Raw genomic sequence first — 20,631 nt, forward strand, 5'->3', positions numbered from 1 at the left:
ACGAGACGGCGGCTGCGCGAGCAGGCTAGGCGGCGATCTGGGCGCGAAGCTGGGGGCGGGCGCGTGCGCACTCCGCGGGGGGCGAGGGGGCGGGCAAAGGATTCCCGAGGGGCGGGGTGAGCTAGCGAGGGAATGAGGCAGGGGTGGGGAGGAGACCACAGACTGGATTTGGGTGGAGAGGAGTGGTGAGGCCGGCCGGACTCAGGAGAGGCTGGGAGGATAAAAGCGATGACGGGCTCTCGTCACTTCTCTCTTATCCCTCTTTGGCCGCTCTTCACCGCTTCAAAAGGGGTGAAGCCTCTTACTTCTACCTCCAGGAGCCATGTTACCTCGTCTTCTCTATGGTACACGCTTTCTAGCTGGAGGAGGGGGAGCGGGGCGGGGCATTCTGGGAGTTGTAGTCTCCTCTACGGCCTCGGGATACAGTGTTGGAACAAGATTACCACCCCTGTCAGCTCTTGCATTCACTGGGTCTCAAGGGGCGGGGCGTGATATGCGTTTAGGATTTGCACTGCAACTCTTTGCATCCATCGAGTTGCTTCAGGCTATTTACCGCCTTTCCCAGGAAAAGGAGTTGGGGGGGAGTGATGCATCATGGGAAAGGAAGTAGAGTGGATTAATTGAATTCAGCTAAAGTATGCTAAAATTCCCCAGGAGGAAGAATTTTCCTTTGAGGGGAGGGAATAATGTGCGTAGCTTTTAATGAATGAGAAAGGACACATATGAAACGTAAAAATAATAACCACCATTTCTGTAACAATCCACTTAACTTTTAGCTACTGTAATTCTTTGAGGAAGAGTTCTTGGCCCCAGTTTATGAATGGTGAAAATTGTATAATTTATTTGCCCAAGGCAATGCGAGACAAAGTGAAATCGAATATCCATTGTACTCAGGAGCTCTTTGGTCAGGGAGATAAGCACCAACACAAATTAAACTACAAGTTGTACCTTTCTGGTACTCACTGAGCTACAATGTCCTATGGTTAGGACCTTTGTTTGCAAACATTGTGAATCGATCTGTCGGGGAGCTCTAGAAAAATAGCGGTAAGAGCTCCAATTCCAGACGTACAGAATCATCTTTTGAAAATCTATTCAATATTTTCAGCATTCTCCTTGTTTGATTCAGATATAGCACCAGTCTTCTGGCTGACTGGCGTTTAGGGCACACTGTTTCAACCGGAGGAGGGTAGAAAACAAGATCTATTCTGTTCTGTAACAGTGCGTAGCAGTCAGATCTGGCTTGGAACTTAATAGAAGGTCGGAGATAATGGCAGGCCAAGTAAGAACGCAAAAGTTTAGAACCCAAGAGTAGTCAAGGTGAATGAAATCTGAGAACAGTGTATTAGGATACAAAAGCTGAAAAATCTTCAAGCTCCATAAAGAAATTTATCATAAAAGACCAGTGGAGATAGAACAAGCCAGATTGGCAAAGAATAAGTAGATGTTGAAGCAATGCACATAAATAACTCCTGTGAAAACAAGCAGTGAAAGGAGGGAATAGTGGCTTGAAGGGATGGTGGATGGAAGGAATAGAGGTTTTCTAGTATAATGGACACCTATTGGATTGTTTACTCAGCCCTCCTTTTCTAGGAATTAACCCTCTCCCCATTTACAGAGTTATAACAAAAACTGTCATGTTAACCATAACCATCGCTGACTGGGTCAAAGGTAGATAACGAATCCAAGGTGGGTCGATCAGAATCTCATTCCCTAGAAATTTGGAATTGGACCAGAGAGATCAGTTTTTCTCTAAGTGTAAAACTTGGAAGCTGTCAGTAGTCAATTTTCCCATCAGAGGGACAAAAGTAAAAGATGCTGGTCTGCAGGAAGAGAAAAAAATGCAGACTCTCAGAGCAGAGATGGGAGATAGGGAGTCTTCATCGTGTTTAAGACCCAGGTTCTAGATCATTCCTCAGGCATTCTTGCCCTTGGTTTCTCTGAGGCAACCTCATATCCTTACTATTTTAAAGATAGAGTTGGGTTAGAAACTACTCATGACCAAAAAATTATTAATTCAAGAACTGGTACCAGAAATGGGGTGTGGCAAATTATAGGCCCTAAACTATGGAACTGGCAGAGATTGGAGATCTCCCATATCGTTAATTGGAAGTTGGCATTCTGTGTTATTTGGCAGCGAAGCAGTTGCTTATTGCTCTTGAGACTCAAAAGCAGAGCAGCCCTTCTGCCTATATCAAGACTTTAGCAGTTGCTAATGGTTAGATATTCATGGGCTTTGCTGATTTATTGTCTCATTTTAAATGTTCCACTAATTAGGAAACTGGCATCCAGTTTCCAACGAACTGGAACGAGGTTATCTTTATAAGCCACCACAGTATTCCTTGTTCTCCAACTCCCCCAAATGTGATGATCTCTTCCTCTGAATATGCATTCAGCTGGAATGCAAGGAAGAAAGGGTAAGTGTAACATTCCCAGAGCAGATTGGAAAAGAGAGGCTTCACATCGTTGAACTCAACCTGCTGTTTCCTATCCACGCTCTGAACTGGAGACCTTGAGCATAATGCCAGGGAGAAGGAGCCAAGTCTTTAGGTAGAGAGCTAAGAAATAAAAACCCTGCAACAGGGTGATTATTCCCTTTAGCAAATCTGAAGATTCAAAGAGCATAAGTTGACAAGATTCTTGGCACTTGTTATTAGCATTGTGAGTCCCCTCAAATGAAATTAACAGGCAGTCATATGAGGTTTTGAGGAAGTTGTATCACTAGAAAATCCTATCTAGTGAACAGGGAGCATGAGCCAGCAGTGATTCTCAAAGTATGGTCCCTGGACCGGCATATCAGCACCTAGGAACTGTTAGAAATGTAAATTCTGGGGCCTCACCCCAGATCTCCTGAATCAGAAACTCTGGGGGTGGGGCTAGCAATGTGTGGTTTAAATGGTGTCAAAGATAAACAAAGCCTGACATTAGTTAAAGCAGTGAGGACAGATTTTATTCAGTTACTGACAGTAGGGGAAAGAGCAGAGCTCCATTCCCATTTGTGCAGAGGTGACTGAGCATTTTAAAGGGAAAAGGAGGGAGGAGGAGCGAGGAGAGGCTCAAGTAGAGTCAGGGAAGTGAAAAATTACAAAGGGTTGGCCAGTGTAAATGCAGTTAGGCTAGCTGTGTCTGCTAGCTGGCAATTATTTAAGTTAGGATTATATCCTCCCACAGTTACTGGGAGACAGAGGCCCTAGCCTTCCTGATAACTACATTTCAAAGGAATGGTCCTTGAGACACACACTCTGGAGTTGTAGGAGATACATATACATCTCAAAGGGACAGGGGAAGAATTCATAATTTTAAGCCCTTTTTGGTAAATGCTCTAAGAAAGGGAGGTCAGGGGTCTATTGTCAGGTGTCAGCTAGAGCAAGCTATAAATTCTTTTTACAGCCCGAGCTTTTCCAGATGGAAATTGGGTCATCCCAGAGACTCCGACTTAGGAGGCTAGAAGCCAAGTTTGGTCTAGTCTCTTAGTGCAGGTGTTTGAATGGAGTGTTTGTGTCGAGAGTTTTTGCAGGGCGCACTAGTTCTCCAGGTGATTCTAATGCACCCTTAACATTCGAGAATCACTGCTCTTCTAGAGCAGGCCCAAGTACAGACTGCTAAAGCAAAAAGAAGCATCAATAAACTGACTCCCATAAGTTTTTCTATACCCGTAATTTATTTCCTTCCTTCCTATCCAGGTGGAAATGGTGCGCACTTGGACCGGTGGCTGATAAAGGTGTGCCCCTCTCCTTTCCTAAAAGGGAACTTAGTGGTTAATCTAAATATTTCTCTACTATTGCATGTTAGATCTATTGGTGGCAGTTAAGTTTATCAGGAAGTGGCAGGATCAAGACGATCCACATTTAGATTGTCACAGAACTAGATGAGGAAGGGGCATGTCCATGCCGTGCCATTGCTCTGGATGCAGTAGTTGCATGTGACTTGCAGTTGTCCATAGATTGTTAGGTGTGGACATTTGTGGAATTGTAGGTATGGGGAAAATGGCATATGTGTTTACGGGGCAGTCAAACGGAGGACCATAGGTAAACGTCTGTTTTGTCTCCCCAGTACCCCTTTTCTACCACTTTCTCTACCTTACCCTCATGGTTGCACCAGGAGCTTATTCTTTATGTACCTTCCCAGAGAATTTGGGATTGAGCTGCAGGAGGAGAGATGAAAAATCCTGGCTGCATTCAAGCACCTGATTTATGTTCCTAAGGCCCATCTGCAGTATCCTTGGGTGTTTTGAGACACCACCACCATCTTTATAATAAATCCCTCTTTTTTGTTTAAGCTTGTTCAAATTGGGTTTCTGTTACTTACAAACAAGAATCTTAACATATATAGTACAAGAGAAACTTTATGCTAGGCATAGGCCATAGAGAGGGAAGAGATAACAGAGGCCAAAGCCCTGAAAGTAGAAAGGGACAGTAGATGTCACAGAATAGTGGTTAAAGTGTGTGCTTTGGAGCTGAGATCTGGGCTCCAATACCAATTCAACTCCTTATTTGCTATATAACTAACAAGTTATTTAACCTCTTGAGCCCTTATTGTATCTATGAAATAGGGACTCATTAATTTATTCAGCAGATTTATTTGGTACCTACTACGTGCCAGGAATAACGCTGGGCTAGGAGAAAACAGTTTTCAAGGCAGTCAAGGAGCTTAGAAGGGAGATGGTAATGATACTTACCTCAGAAGCTTTTGAAGATTAAATGGTATATTAAAGTGCTTAGCACAGTAACTGGCACAGTAAGCACCTAATAAATCTTAATTATTAAAATGAAGGGTGAAGAGAAGCATAAAGAAGTTGCATCGAAAATTCATATTGGATTCAATCTTCTGATATCTTCCACCTAAGTAGTAACTAGCTGTTCAGTTTCTGCAAGGGGCCCACTTAGCTTTCTCTATTGCCCAAATCCTTGGGGGCTGTTTGAGAGGCTGTAAGCTTGTATGGTAATAGTAAATAATTCATTAGAAGGTCTAATAAGGCTGCTATATTGCTTGTGTTTCTTGAACCAGCAATAATAGCAGGGAGGTCATTTGATTAGTAAAGGAAACAAGGACTGTGGTTCTCAACCCTAGCTAGGTTAATATATTAATATACCACCTGGGGAGCCTTTTAAAACAATACTAATTATAGGGATGGGGCCCAGACACTAATTATTTTTATTTTAAATTGTGGTAAAATACATATAACAGAAAAATTACCATCTTAACCATTTTTAAGTATACCGTTCAGTAGTGTTAAGTATATTCACATTGTTGTGCAACTGGGACACTAATTTTTAAAAATACCTCCCCAGGTGATTTTAGTATGCAGTCAGGGATGAGAACCTCTGAACTGGAATGGAGAAATCTTACAAATTTGTAACATGCATGTGAACTAGTCTTTTCCAATTCTTCATCTGTTTATCCCAAGGTCCTGCTCCTATTCAGACCATCATCTATGCTGTACTTCATTTCTGTCTTGAGCTCCTGTCTTAAGACCCACCATCTTTTCCCCAACTCCTACTACTTTAGCTCCTTCTAAATTCTTTAGTCACAGACTTAATTCTGTCATCTAATTCTTTTAATCTAGTGCTCATTAATGATGGCACATTTTAAATGGGTTTTATGGTGTTTTATCCCTCAACTTAAACACTTTCATCTCTGAACCTCACTTTACATCATCTGGCACCACTGGGGCCAATACCCAATCTTTCACCAACAGACCTCACGTTGACTCGCAGGTTGGGTTCAATTTTGTCACATCTCTATGACTGTTTCCTCTTCTCTTTAGTGATATGTAAGGTCCCTTCAGTAGTTGTTACTATTATTTGAGCAGACCTACTATGTGCCAGGCGCAGTGCTAAGCCCTTTATGTTTTTTCATTTAGTCTCAAAATACCACCAGTGAAGCAGTTATCCTTTTTACAGATAAGGAAATTGAAGCTAAAAAGTTAAGTAATTTTCCAAGTTCACAAAGCTGGAATACAAATCCAGGTCTGCTGGACTCCAAGTGGTATCTGTATCAACTATAATAAGAACCAGGGCCCATTTCCAAACCAGTCTGGTTTCCCAAGTGCAAGTTTATTGTGAAAGTCACTAGAGATGTCTAACAATAAGCACAATTAGCAAATTTGGGACATATCTCATTTAATACTCACAACCACCTCATTTTACAAATGAGAAAATAGAGGTTTGAGAGGTTTGTGAGTCAAAAAACCTGTGTTTGTTCAACTGTGTACCTTGTATCCTCCCTTTAGGGATCACCTAGGAGAGAATACCTTGGAGTCATTGTCATTAAATCAAGGTAATAGATTTTTAAAAACACTTTACAAATCCTCATCTAATCTTGAATATTTCTGATAGGCCTCTTATTCTTCCTCCAGGGCTGTTTGCATAAACATATGCATGATTCTTCTACCTAAATTATCAAATGAACAAGGGATCTGACCTCATTTGACAGTTTCCCAAGTCACTGTAGTGTGGTAAATGAAAGATGTGCAATGGAGATTTCCAAATGCACTTTTTTCTGAAGGTGGACCATAAACACTGTCAATATGAAAGGAAATACTCCTTAATAAGTTTATGCAAAGGGCACATTTTGAATTCTTGCTTGTACCATAAACATATACTTCTACTCCTGAAATTATAAAACAAGCACTGGACATAACCTCATGAAAGATATATGAAAAGCGTATATACTAATCATAATAATTGAAAACGTAGTCTAAATGTATTTTGATTATTATTATTACAGTACATGTGAGAGTCAGTATGGCCTGAGGTTTTTCCCATGAATTTTGGAGTCAGACCTGGGTTTGGATCCAGGCTTCATCATTTACTAGCTATGGTACCTTGGTAAATTCTTTAATCTCTCTGATTCTCAAATTTTCTCTGTAGAGACAGTAACAGATCTAGCTTATAGGATTGTTTTATGAATTTTATCACAAGCCTAACTAACACAGTAGGTACTCAGTAAATCATAGTGACTCTTCCAATTATGGCTCATTGACAAATGAGGAGAAGGGGTCCAACTCAAAATTTGTTGGAGCTGTAAATCAAGAGGTAACACACAGCTTAGTTTGTTCAGCCAACATATCTATAGGACTAAAGTTTTTAAATCTGCTAAATTAGATTTGGTAAATGAAGAACCAGTTTAAGCCAGATGATTGCAGTGACTATGACAGCATTTTAATAAGACAACATACTCATTTTAACACAGCCTTTATTTTCTGTTTCAGATCAAAATTTCCAGGAAACAAAAAACAAATGGTTGGGTACAAATGAAATAAAAATCACAGTTTCAAAGAACCAAAATCAGACAACTGCTTAAAGGCAGATCACTTGGTTTACCAAAAAAAATAATAAAAGTTAATGTCAAGAAGGATTAAAATTAGGTTTAACAACATTCCATATAATGCTACATTCCCCAATTAAGAAAGGAGAGTTCACATATACAACTAAATGTTAAGTGTAGAGAAGTGGCTGAAATTCTGCATACTTCATAGTAAATTAATTATGCATGAAAGTTTATTAATTGCATAAACTTCCTGAGTGGCTCCCATGCTGCACTAGGTCTACATGCTTAATATTCATATCAAACAAATTACAGCTTTAAGTGATTGATTGAGCATGACAGACCTTGAACAACTGTACTTTCCAATCCGTCACTATTTCTGCTGAGGGTATGTTCTGGACCACAAACCTCAATCTGAAATCTTAAATTATAATGGAGAAGAAAAGCAACTTAAAAAAAAAAAACCTGGAAGGATGACAAGCACACAGTTAGGAATTTTATTTTTCACTGGCACTTTTTTTTTCTCAAGAGCCCAGTTTCTCCCCTTCTTGCTTGACTTTTAGCCTTTTTATTTGAGGTTTTTTTAATTAAAAGAAGACCTTCCAGAATGGGAGCTGTTGGTTTATATAATCTTCCAGCTATCTCAGTTGAAAATAACTTCAGTGTAACCTGGTTACTATCCCAGGCCCCTGCCAGTGGTGGCTGTCAAGGTCCCTGACCAATGTTTGTGTTCATCCTTCACATACAAAGACTATTTCCAGGGTGACCTGAAAGCATCTGGCTCCATAAAAATTTCATACTAATTTCACTTCAAAGGATTTTACCAAGTTTGAGTGTCACCATTTTACAGTCTGGATTGTTTGTGGGTTTTTTATTTCAATCCCAGAAATTACATTTACCAAATCAATGACCTTTCCTATGCCCCGCTCCCTTACTGGTTCATCTTCTAAATAAAGGGGGAAAAAAACAAGTCCCCAGTAAACTACAGGATGAAAAATGAACAATCTATTCTAGAAAATGGCCTGCACACCACCTCAAATATCTCAAGATTCTTCTAAACCAAACAGAAGATTAAATAACTGAATCCCAAACTGATGGCAAGTATACCTCAGGAATGTACTTGTACATGAAGCCTGAAATACAGTATTTACTAACATTAAACGTGCTGTAGTGTTACACACAGTAAACACGTGAAACAAATAACATGTAGTTTACAAACATTTGCTCAGTTTTCTGGAAAAAACAGAGAATGCATCATTTTCATCACTCAGAGAAGACAGCAAGGAAGAAAGTCAATGCCTCCAATAAACTTTAGAGATTGGATAAACAGTTATGACTAACTACAATTCAACTAAAAGCATATGGCCATTTTAAGGTAATATCACTGCAAATACCTAGCAGTATGCTAATATGCTGAATGACAGGCCACTGCTGTAAGACTTGTCAAATATTTCATTGTGATAGTTAAAGCAGTTTCAACCCATAGCCCTTTAGGCACACAGACAAGAAACGCATCTCTAATAAAAGATGCGAAGTTACAGGCACCAGACTGTCTAATTTAGGTACTTTCTTACCATTTGTTTATTTTACAACTAACTTCTACAACTAAGTCCTATATTGCCACCAGCTGGATTTATTTCTCCGTTCTCGATCCCTAAATTCCCAAAGCTTATTTCACAGAAGCATGTGGCTCTCGTCACTTAAACATAGATTGGTGCCAGAGTGATGGTCCCTCTCATTTCAAACTCATAGTTAGCAGGCCAGATTTATAACCTGAAAGAATACTGAGAGTCAAGGCAAAAAAGCAAGTTTCACAGGCAATGTTTACATGTGTACCCCAAAACAGCACTGAAAAAGAGGTAGATAAACAAATGTAATTGGACTAGAATTAAATCTGCGGTTCTAAAATGATACATCCCATCATACTGTACATAACACTCCACACTCAATCCAAAAATCACAGCAGAAAAGTGCCTTTTATACTTTCACAGATAATTTTGCTGTCAAACCATTAGAATTCATGCTTGATATAAAACTGGCAAGAAAAAGATGAAAAACGAAATGGATATTTGTTATACTACAGCAAATTGCCTTAGAGATTCAAGACTGCTACAAATATACATAGGGTTATTTTCATTAGATTTACACCAATACTGGTTTCATATTCTTACGATGTTACACCCAACTTCACAAACATAGCAGCAGGTAATTCATGATGAAATGCTCACATTGCCACATATGGAGATACAGTACTATTCATCAGACTTGCACTTTGAGAAGTAAACATGGTGGTTGGACACACAGACTACCCCCAAATAAACTTTACAAGTGGGATGGTTTAGTATAACCTTTTTTTCTTCTACAAGAAGGAAAATGGAAAGGACAGGTTTGTGTGTGTGTGTTGGAAATGGGGAGAAGGCCCTTGTTACATAGTAGGCTCTTTGTTAAGTAAGAAGGGAATTTCTGAGCTTTACCTCAAGAGTTAATTATTTCTGGGGGGGGGGGAAGTAACCTCAGCAAGGATGAAAACAGCACTATCATATGATTTAGCAAAATTATGAAATAATGCAAAACCCCTAGATAGAAAACTAGCTAATATTTACAGTCAAAGTGACTGTAATCGGAATCAAACATTTAAGTAATGGGAAAAAAAATAACTTAAAAACCCACAGTGATGTGAATAACACTGTTTTCTTCATTTCTGCACAAACTCACTTTTTTCTGTATTTTTAAACTTATACACGTTACATATACATCATGTATACATAACATATGTTAACCCAACTACTGCAGTCAGCATGGGGACAGCAGTACACTACTCACCATCTTCAAACTTTAGAAGACTACTTTTCTTTCCAGCAAAAAATCTGAAAAGATTCTAAATATTACAAGGCACTGCAAAATTCTGCAGGCAAAAGAATGATGAATTATACATAAAACAGAGGTGGTGGCAAAATGTGGGACATATGATGTAGAGCAGCCATTAATAAATGTAATTGTGCATGTCATCCATGGAGCTTTTTTCATCCTGGGGTATACTGTTTAAAAGGATTGCAACTCGAGAAGAAGGGATCATAAAACCTGCAGTATTTTCACTTTATAGGTTGTAAGTCTCAATGTAATCACACAAAGCCGACTCTAATAATGAAACACAAGCAGTTTTAAAGAATTACGGATTTTAGGCACATTGTTTTTGTACACATGGAAAACTGCAATGCAAGAATTTGCATTACACTAATGTCCTAAAACCACTTCAACTTGCAAACCAATACTGTAGAAGAAATTTGAAGAATCTGTACATAAGTTTTAGAAAGACTCATCCAAACCAGAGTATGTTTTATGAAAAGAAACCTGTGGCTCTTATCAACAGCAATTCTCAAAATGCTGCCCTGGATGCCCCCAAATGATAGCAACAGAATCTTCATGATGCTGAGTGTGATCCTCAGGTAAGTAACATAAGACACATTTTTTTTTTTGAAAAAGGGTACTGAATGTCACAAAGTAGACTGTGCAAAAAAAAGTACACCCATTAAGTTTTCCTCATTACCTGGCAAGATCATGGGGTAAAATTTTTAGAGGAAAATCTGTCAACAGAAATGTTGGGTGATCATCTGGAATGTTGACCAGTAGACAGAACTCGTTATAGGTAAATGTGTACTAGAAATGACCTTGAAATCTTCAGAGTGAAAACTAAGTATTTTAAACATCTTTATATGTGGTAGTCGATAAATACCATTTTAGAATTCTATTTGGGTTTCACAGACTGAGCATTAGGTAACTCTGTGACCAGCCTTTTAAGATTATTACAGTTAACCTTCTTGAAAACCAAAAGTGTATATTTTGACATTGCCTCCCCTCCTCCTAAAACTGGATAAAACCCAGTAAAGTGCAACTTGACAGTGATCTCTCTCAGATTCTAAAGAGGCTGCCAAAATCATCTGAGATCTAAAATCATCTAAGATGCTAGATACTAACAAGAAAACTATAACAACTGAAAAAAAGGTAATCAAAAAAAAAAGCTAAGGGCAACTTAAATAGTATCGTTTGAGGGTCTACTATCTACTGCAGGACAATGTATACCCCACATCTCTTAGAACCCTGTAAAGCCAGTGTTTCATGTGTAAGTCTCAAAACCTACAAAACCTACTGTGTCAAGTAAATTTCACTTCAGAAGAATGGACTAATAGAGGTGTAACTTGAATCCTCTTTGTTAGGAACACAAAGATTCCCCCCAAATGAGATTCGTATCAGCTGCAATACATCCCTTGCAAAGGAATGCAAGCCAAACCAATGCCTCTCAGATGCTCAAAAACAATGTAGTGTGCACATGAGAAACAAAGAGATAGCTGCTTTGAATTACTATGGAAATCCTAAAGCAGCTACAGTATCTGCAGAATCAAGGAACTGTTACAGTTCTGTTTATTCCTTTCTCTCCGCCTCACCTAAAACAAGGCTTCACTCCTGCTGTGACGACGGGAAGAAAATCACATTAAAAAGGGCTCATGTTCTATATTGGTTGACAAAGTTATTCTAATTTTATACACCAAAACATTTCCTGCAGCAAGTTACCCTGCCTTCTGCGAAAGGTAAACCTAAGATAAACATGTGAAGAATCCCATAAGACTCCAGCTGTTGGAGGGTCTCACTTTGCCCATGTTAGGGGAATATAAATAGTTTTTATACCTTTTAAAGAAAAGTATCATCCAGCTGCAGAGAGCAGCAATAATGGAAAGTGTCCTGGAAATGGAAATGCTCAAGCTGAGCTTATTAAAGCATTCTGAACAGTATTTTTAAAAAATCAAGTATCAAAGAGGATAGGATTTGAAGTGAAAAAACATTTCTGTGTGCAGTGTTCTATGTACAAACTGCACAGTTCTACAGGATGATGAGCTATATCAAATACTACATTGGAACAAAAAAAAAAATATAGTGGAAAGTAAACTCAAAACGAAGGAAAATATGGCAGAACCAAAGAAGAAGAAAGTTTAATATCTTAGGTGTCCTGAAAATTAATTCTGAAAAATACCTCATTTTTCTTCATCTTCTACTCTGATTCACTTGGGACCAGGAGGGATCGTGGATGGATTCTGCACTGATGAAGCTGGAAATGCCTGCAAATTCATCCCCGGCTGGAACGGTCCCCCAGATTGGGTAGGAATTACTACAGACTGTTGTGGTGTTCCTGAAATTCCTACCCACTGTACTGGATACCCTGGCCCCCCCACAGCATTATATTGACAAACATGGGGTATTCCATATGATGATAATGGGCCAGGAAATGAAGGGCGTGAGAGTCCTTGTGGCAAGGAGGTTGGGACAGCTCCACGGATTTGGGACAGAGAAGAAATCCATGTTGATGTGTAGCCCATAGTAGATGGAGTATTCTAACAAAAAATAAAAACAAAAGATCAGTTTATTTGGTAGATACTTTTACCCATCTGTATTCTTTTTGGCTTACTACTCTCCCATTATTATTCTGAGTGTCTACCATTTTTGGAGTAACTTTCTGTGTGCTAAGCATAGTTATATACCTTATTTCATTTCATCTTCGTAACTGCCCTGCAAGGCAGGCATTTTTAGATGAGGAAACAGAAGCTCAAAATTGATAACACCCATCACCACTTAGCAAGTTAATAGTAAGGTGAGGATTTGAACACAGCTCCAGCTAACTCCAAGAGCCCTGCTAAGTTTCTGTTCACAGTTTAGTGTCTCCTTTCCTCATGCATGCACTACTCTTCTATTTTTACTTCCTTCTGCCAGTCCCAGGCAGTCTCTCATTCAGGGCCACAGACAACAGTAGTCCATTTTACTACATAATTCTTTGGAGAAAGAGGAGCATGATTTAGAGTGGCATAGGGGAAAGCCTGGCATATAGTAGGTGCTCAATAAATGTCACCTCCCTCCCTACCTCCTCCTACTCACTATTTAAAGTCTGACATTTCTGTTCTATTTTTGGAAATTTAAACTCAAGACAATTATGTTTTGGGCAGTACTGAGAAAACATATTCCTGCCTGACTCTTCTTATTATATCGTATTGTGATTATGTGTATGTATAGAGATTACTGAAATCTTATGAACATGGGAATAATAAGTGTAAATGGAAGTAAATAATTCTTACTTAAAGGAGAGCTTGGTATCAGTCCCAAATTCTTAGTTCTTCTAAATTGATGGTCAAGCTAAAATGCTTTCAACTAAAGTTTCAAACTACAGTTAAGATAAAGGTTTTTAGCTTGACTCAAGAATGAATGACAAGATCTCTTGAGGTGAAAAGAAAAACATTTAAAGTCCAGCAATCCCTTTTTCATATCAGTATTTTTATTCTGTTAAAGTAAAACTAAATACTTCTGATTTTAAAATAGCACATATAGTATGATCACATTTTTGTAAAGCTATTTCTATGTATTCAGATACAGACATAGAAAGATATCTGAAGTGATGTTTATCTAAAGTTAGTGACAATTATTTCTGGGTGGTAGGATTTGAAGGTGGTATTTTAAAATTTTGTACTTTTCTGCATTGATTAAGTTCTATAACAAACATTATTATTTACAAACAGTAACAATGTGATTTTTATTTAAAAAAAATAAAAATTGGAGATGACATGTTATACTTAATCTTCTCTTGGATATTTAAAAGGCATCTCAGATTCAAATGACCAAAACCAAACGTATGATCTTTCTTCTACCAAAACACACTGCCTGCTCATGTTCCCCTTCTTGATGATTGGTATGCTGGAATGATAGCCAGCTATACCAGCCAGAAACCTTGCCTTGACACCTCCCCTCTGCCAAACATCAGTTCCATCACTAAATCTGGTCCATTTTATCTCTTAAACACTTTTTGTAATCTGTTCACTTCTCTTCAGCTTCTCGCTCTCTCTTTTTTTAAATTGAAGTATAGTTATTTAAAAAGTTGTTCAACTTCTCTTTATCGGGCCTACTGTGACTAACTCTTAATTGGTCTACAAATATCTACCCTTATCTTCAATAATCTTTCTTCTTGCTTCAAGCCAGAGTGATCTTTTCAAAAAGCAAATCTGATCATGTCAACCCTAGGGCTTCAATGGCTATCCATCCGTCTTAAAATAAAGACAAAGTTCCTTGTCATCACCACTTTTAAGACTCTCCTTAGATTCACTGTGCACCAACTCCTCTCTGCTCTCTTCACTTCAGCCAAATGGGCCTACTTTCAGTCCTTTCATTCTCTGTTTCCCCATACAGGGGTTTTGCATATGCTGTTCTTTCTGCTTAGAATCATATTCCCTCCCCTTTTCACCTAGTTAACACTTACTCATCCTGCAGATCTCTGCTCAATCATCACTTTCTCAGGGAAGCTTTTCTTGACTTCCCTTTACTAGGTCAAATTTCCCTTACTGTATGGTATCCTATCTCTCTCCTTTGTAGTCCTTATTACAGCTGCAATTTTATGTTTATTTATACAAGTGTGTTCATATCTAACTATCCCACCAGCATATAAGTCCCATGAGAACAGGGAACATACTTGTTTTTGCTGATCAAACCCAGTGCCTAGCAGAGGGCTTGGCACATAATTGTGACAAAATTTTCTAAGGCACAGAACAGTAACATGCGAGAACATTAGATAGTGAGATGGGCTCTCCACACAAAGATATAATCAACTGAACCTAAAAATACAAAAATAGTTACCATGTATAGGATACTACTATGTGCTAGGCACTTTATAGATGTTACCTCATTTAATCCTCACAGCAATCCTGCAAAGCAGGAAGGTATTATCCCTGTTTTAAAGACATGAAAACTGACACAAAAGTGACTTGTCTAAAGTCACACAACTAGTAAATGACTGAGCTGACGCTGGAACCCCAGTCCGTATAAAGACCTTCACCACTTTTATTCGTACTCCATTTTCTACTCACTCTTCTTCCAAACATCCCTCATTATACTGCAATAAACCACCCTCCAACTCATCAACAAAGGCCTCCATTCACATAGTGCTCAGAGGATCTCTCACTGGCAGCACAAACACATTTATGCCTTAAAATTTGCCTCTAAAGGCTGCCAATTTTTACAATGGTGATACTATCTGTGTATAAATCGGTGCCAGGAATAATATAAATACACAGAGCCCTTAAGAAGATACACTGCTAACTAGTTTGGAAAATCTAGGCTTTTGAAAAATTTTATTCAATGTTAACACTAAATGAATTTTCAGACTCTTTAGCAAACTACAGCAATGACTATATATACACACACATATATGTACACAAACATAACACACACACACACACTCAGATATATCTCTTTCAATTATATGGGTTCAGATTCTAAGCCCTGATTCACATTTTAATAGATTTACTCACTTTGAAAAAATGATACTTTAAAAATTCAAATACAGAAAAGTACAAAGTAAAATAAGGCCCCAATTCCACCATCCAGCATATTTTAATGGCTTTTCCTATTTCTATGCATATATACATGTATCTTATATAATTTTACATAAATACTATATATACTATTCTGTGAACCTGTCTTCTTCCCACTCCAGAATGCATTGTGGAGCAACTAAGCCCGTGCACCACAACTACTTTCTACATTTCAATTGCTTGTATACCTGACTAAGGCCATATGCAATTAAGTAGACATCTCGTCCATAAACTTAAGACATCTTTTATAATATTCTAGTTTAAGTATCTTTAAAATTCTTTTTCATACTGAATACATAAGATAACTTATTGGCTCTAAGAATACTGATGTACAATTAACATAAGATAACTTTTCCTCAAAACCCAAATTCTTCTTGCACCACAAGATTGAATTAACCCTCACCCCAGATGCTTTCTTTTTTGATACTTGATGTTTTTTTTTTCTTCAGGTATAATAGCCTAAAACAAGGGTCAGCAATCTACAGCCTGCCACCTCTTTTTGCAAATCAAGTTTTAATGGAACAAAGCCATGCCCACTTGTTTATGTATTGTCTATGGCTGTGTTGATTAGTTACAACCACATGGCTTGAAAATATTTACTAACTGGCCCCTTCCCAGAAATAGTTTGCTGGCCCCTGGCCTAAAACATAATTTGCTCAAAGACATAATGAATCTAGATAAGGATAAAAGTCTCTCTGTTGTCAAATCACACCACTCTATCATAGTGACTATAACTATAGGCCTAAGTGAATCAATTTTTATGGTTTTAGTTCTCATAAATAAAGAGGGTCAGGTATAAACAACTTACTTCATATACTTTGTTCCAGTTGTCTGTTTCTAGTTTCTGTTGACTCTGTTTAAGTTGGTTTAAACTTGGCTTAATAAGAGAATTTCCTACTGTTTCCTTTGTCCAGTCATCCACCAGTTTGTGTAAGTCATCTGTGAACATCCCTTTTTTACTAGCTGGAGATTGCTGGCATGCTGCTGCACTACTTTCCACACACAGTGGATCTATAAGAAGGAAAAAAAAACAGAGAAACCAGGAAAAGGAATTAAAACTGATAAACAAATACTCTTTTTCGGCCAGTAATGCAGAACTACATATTGGGTATAGATAGGGTAACCAGACATTCTAGTTCTGGCTTAAAGCTATGGTCCTTGTGTAATTACTAACAGTATCCCTTTCACTCTCAAAAGTTTCTTCTTGTTTGGATGGCAAATTATATGGTCACCTTAGGTATAAGTCAAATATAATAAATAGTATCTCAAAAATATTAGTATCAACTCTAATCTTATCATCAGGTTCCTCAGACATACTTAGAAGAGTTAAAAAACAATGACAGAATGTTAAAAATGGAAAGAACCTTAGAAGTCCAATCTAAAACCACTTGTTTTATAATGGGGAAATGAGGCCCAGAAAAAGTAAATTGACATGCCTGAGTTCCTTTTTTATTTAAATAAATTTATTTATTTGTTTTTATTTTTGGCTGTGTTGGGTCTTCGTTGCTGTGCGTGGGCTTTCTCTAGTTGCGGCGAGCGGAGGCTACACTTCGTTGTGGTGCGCAGGCTTCTCATTGTGGTGGCTTCTCTTGTTGCGGAGCACGGGCTCCAGGTGTGTGGGCTTCAGTAGTTGTGGCATGCGGGCTCAGTAGTTGTGGCCCATGGGCTCTAGAGTGCAGGCTCAGTAGTTGTGGTGCACGGGCTTAGTTGCTCCACGGCATGTGGGATCTTCCCAGACCAGGGATCGAACCCGTGTCCCCTGCATTGGCAGGCAGATTTTTTTTTTAACATCTTTATTGGAGTATAATTGCTTTACAATGGTGTGTTAGTTTCTGCTGTATAACAAAGTGAGTCAGCTATACTTATACATATATCCCCATATCCCCTCCCTCTTGCGTCTCCTTCCCACCCTCCCTATCCCACCCCTCTAGGTGGTCACAAAGCACCGAGCTGATCTCCCTGTGCTATGCGGCGGCTTCCCACTAGCTATTTTACATTTGGTAGTGTATATATGTCCATGCCACTCTCTCACTTCGTCCCAGCTTACCCTTCCCCCTCCCCGTGTCCTCAAGTCCATTCTCAACGTCTGCGTCTTTATTCCTGCCCTGCCCCTAGGTTCTTCAGAACCATTTTTAAATTTTTTTTAGATTCCATATATATGTGTTAGCATACGGTATTTGTTTTTCTCTTTCTGACTTACTTCACTCTGTATGACAGACTCTAGGTCCATCCACCTCACTACAAATAACTCAATTTCGTTTCTTTTATGGCTGAGTAATATTCCATTGTGCATATGTGCCACATCTTCTTTATCCATTCATCTGTCGATGGACACGTAGGTTGCTTCCATGTCCCGGCTATTGTAAATAGTGCTGCAATGAACATTGGGGTAACATGACTCTTTTTCTTTTTTTTTAAACTTTTGGGTTTATTTATTTATTTATTTATGGCTGTGTTGGGTCTTCGTTTCTGTGTGAGGTCTTTCTCTAGTTGCGGCAAGTGGGGGCCACTCTTCATCGCGGTGCGCAGGCCTCTCATTATCACGGCCTCTCTTGTTGCGGAGCACAGGCTCCAGACGTTCAGGCTCAGCAAATTGTGGCCCACGGGCCTAGTTGCTCCGCGGCATGTGGGACCCTCCCAGACTAGGGCTCAAACCCGTGTCCCCTGCATTGGCAGGCAGATTCCCAACCACTGCGCCACCAGGGAAGCCCAACATGACTCTTTTTGAATTACAGTTTTCTCAGGGTATATGCCCAGTAGTGGGATCGCTGGGTCATATGGTGATATGGTGGTTCTATTTTTAGGTTTTTTTTTTTTGTTTTTTTTTAGTTGTTTTGTTTGTTTTTTTTATACTGCAGGTTCTTATTAGGCATCAATTTTATACACATCAGTGTATACATGTCAATCCCAATCGCCCAATTCAGCACACCACCATCCCCACCTCACCGCAGTTTTCCCCCCTTGGTGTCCATATGTCCATTCTCTACATCTGTGTCTCAACTTCTGCCCTGCAAACTGGCTCATCTGTACCATTTTTCTAGGTTCCACATACATGCATTAATATACGATATTTGTTTTTCTCTTTCTGACTTACTTCACTCTGTATGACAGCCTCTAGATCCATCCACGTCTCAACAAATGACTCAATTTCCTTCCTTTTTATGGCTGAGTAATATTTCATTGTATATATGTACCACAACTTCTTTATCCATTCATCTGCTGATGGGCATTTAGGTTGCTTCCATGACCTGGCTATTGTAAATAGTGCTGCAATGAACATTCGGGTGCATGTGTATTTTTGAATTACGGTTTTCTCTGGGTATATGCCCAGTAGTGGGATTGCTGGGTCATATGGTAATTCTATTTTTAGTTTTTTAAGGAACCTCCATACTGTTCTCCATAGTGGCTGTATCAATTTATATTCCCACCAACAGTGCAAGAGGGTTCCCTTTTCTCCACACCCTCTCCAGCATTTACTGTTTGTAGATTTTTTGATGATGGCCATTCTGACAGGTGTGAGGTGATACCTCATTGCAGTTTTGATTTGCATTTCTCTAATGATTAATGATGTTGAGCATTCTTTCAAGTGTCTGTTGGCAATCAGTATATCTTCTTTGGAGAAATGTCTATTTAGGTCTTCTGCCCATTTTTGGATTGGGTTGTTTGTTTTTTTAATATTGAGGTACATGAGCTGCTTACATATTTTGGAGATTAATCCTTTGTCAGTGGCTTCATTTGCAAATATTTTCTCCCATTCTAAGGGTTGTCTTTTTGTCTTGTTTATGGTTCCTTTGCTGTGCAAAAGCTTTTAAGTTTCATTAGGTCCCATTTATTTATTTTTGTTTTTATTTCCATTCCTCTAGGAAGTGGGTAAAAAAGGATCTTGCTGTGATTTATGTCATAGAGTGTTCTGCCTATGTTTTCCTCTAAGAGTTTTATAGTGTCTGGCCTTACATTTAGGTCTTTAATCCATTTTGAGTTTATTTTTGTGCATGGTGTCAGGGAGTATTCTAATTTCATTCTTTTACATGTAGCTGTCCAGTTTTCCCAGCACCACTTATTGAAGAGGCTGTCTTTTCTCCATTGTATATTCTTGCCTCCTTTATCAAAGATAAGGTGACCATATGTGCGTGGGTTTATCTCTGGGCTTTCTATCATGTTCCATTGTTCTATATTTCTGTTTTTGTGCCAGTACCATACTGTCTTGTTTACTGTAGCTTTGTATTATAGTCTGAAGTCAGGGAGCCTGATCCCTCTAGCTCCGTTTTTCTTTCTCAAGATTGCCTTGGCTATTTGGGGTCTTTTTCGTTTCCATACAAATTGTGATATTTTTTGTTCTAGTTCTGTGAAAAATGCCATTGGTAGTTTGATAGGGATTGCACTGAATCTGTAGATTGGCGGGCAGATTCTTAACTACTGTGCCACCATGGAAGCCCCATGCCTGAGTTCTTGCAATTAGATACCAGCAGAGCCAGGGCCAGAATTCTAAAGCCTAGACAAGAACTCTTTCTTTTAATATACCATACTGACTTTCAACAATCTTCAGAAAACTAGAATCTCATTTAATTTTTTGTTTACCGATATTTCTGTTTATTATTGATAAAAAGAATGTCTATCTAGAATAGCAGAAATAAGAAGGCAGATGGTTTTGTTAGCCTCATGAGTTCTGGAGCACAAGATGTCCAAATAGATGAAAGAAATCAATTACAGATGTCTTCATCAGTGAAAAGTTTCCTAATCTGAACATCACACTGTCTTTAAATTATTTAGTGCTATTATACAGGCTAACTAAATCATTCTCATAGAAAAGATTCATAAAGTTCCTCTGACTGATTTACAAGTCAAAACTTACAGAGTGGGTCTAAAACGAATTTTAGTAAATGCAGTTGTGAAATTTAAGCACAGTAACACTTCCACAGATTTAATTAAATAAACATGTGAAAATATCTTGTATAATTGTTAT

At 38.6% G+C, this 20,631-nt stretch overlaps 1 protein-coding gene and 1 long non-coding RNA gene across 3 annotated transcripts in view; one reads left to right on the forward strand and one right to left on the reverse strand.

The window, feature by feature from the left end:
- Nucleotides 1–3,677: 3,677 nt before the first annotated feature.
- LOC137757205 (uncharacterized) lies at nt 3,678–13,198 on the forward strand. Its single transcript, XR_011072311.1, has 4 exons — nt 3,678–3,718; nt 6,230–6,276; nt 10,637–10,712; nt 12,335–13,198. It is a non-coding gene; the product is annotated as an uncharacterized lncRNA (long non-coding RNA).
- Nucleotides 12,321–20,631, reverse strand: part of WNK3 (WNK lysine deficient protein kinase 3) — a 120,693-nt gene continuing 112,382 nt past the window's right edge. For both annotated transcript variants that reach the window (XM_068533853.1, XM_068533852.1), the window contains 2 exons: nt 16,477–16,679; nt 12,321–12,650 (listed from right to left, as the gene is read on the reverse strand). In XM_068533853.1, coding sequence (XP_068389954.1) covers nt 12,321–12,650; nt 16,477–16,679 — 533 coding nt within the window. The remainder of the gene's footprint in view (nt 12,651–16,476; nt 16,680–20,631) is intronic.

This window comes from Eschrichtius robustus, chromosome X, assembly GCF_028021215.1.
Source record: "Eschrichtius robustus isolate mEscRob2 chromosome X, mEscRob2.pri, whole genome shotgun sequence".
NCBI lineage: Eukaryota > Metazoa > Chordata > Mammalia > Artiodactyla > Eschrichtiidae > Eschrichtius > Eschrichtius robustus.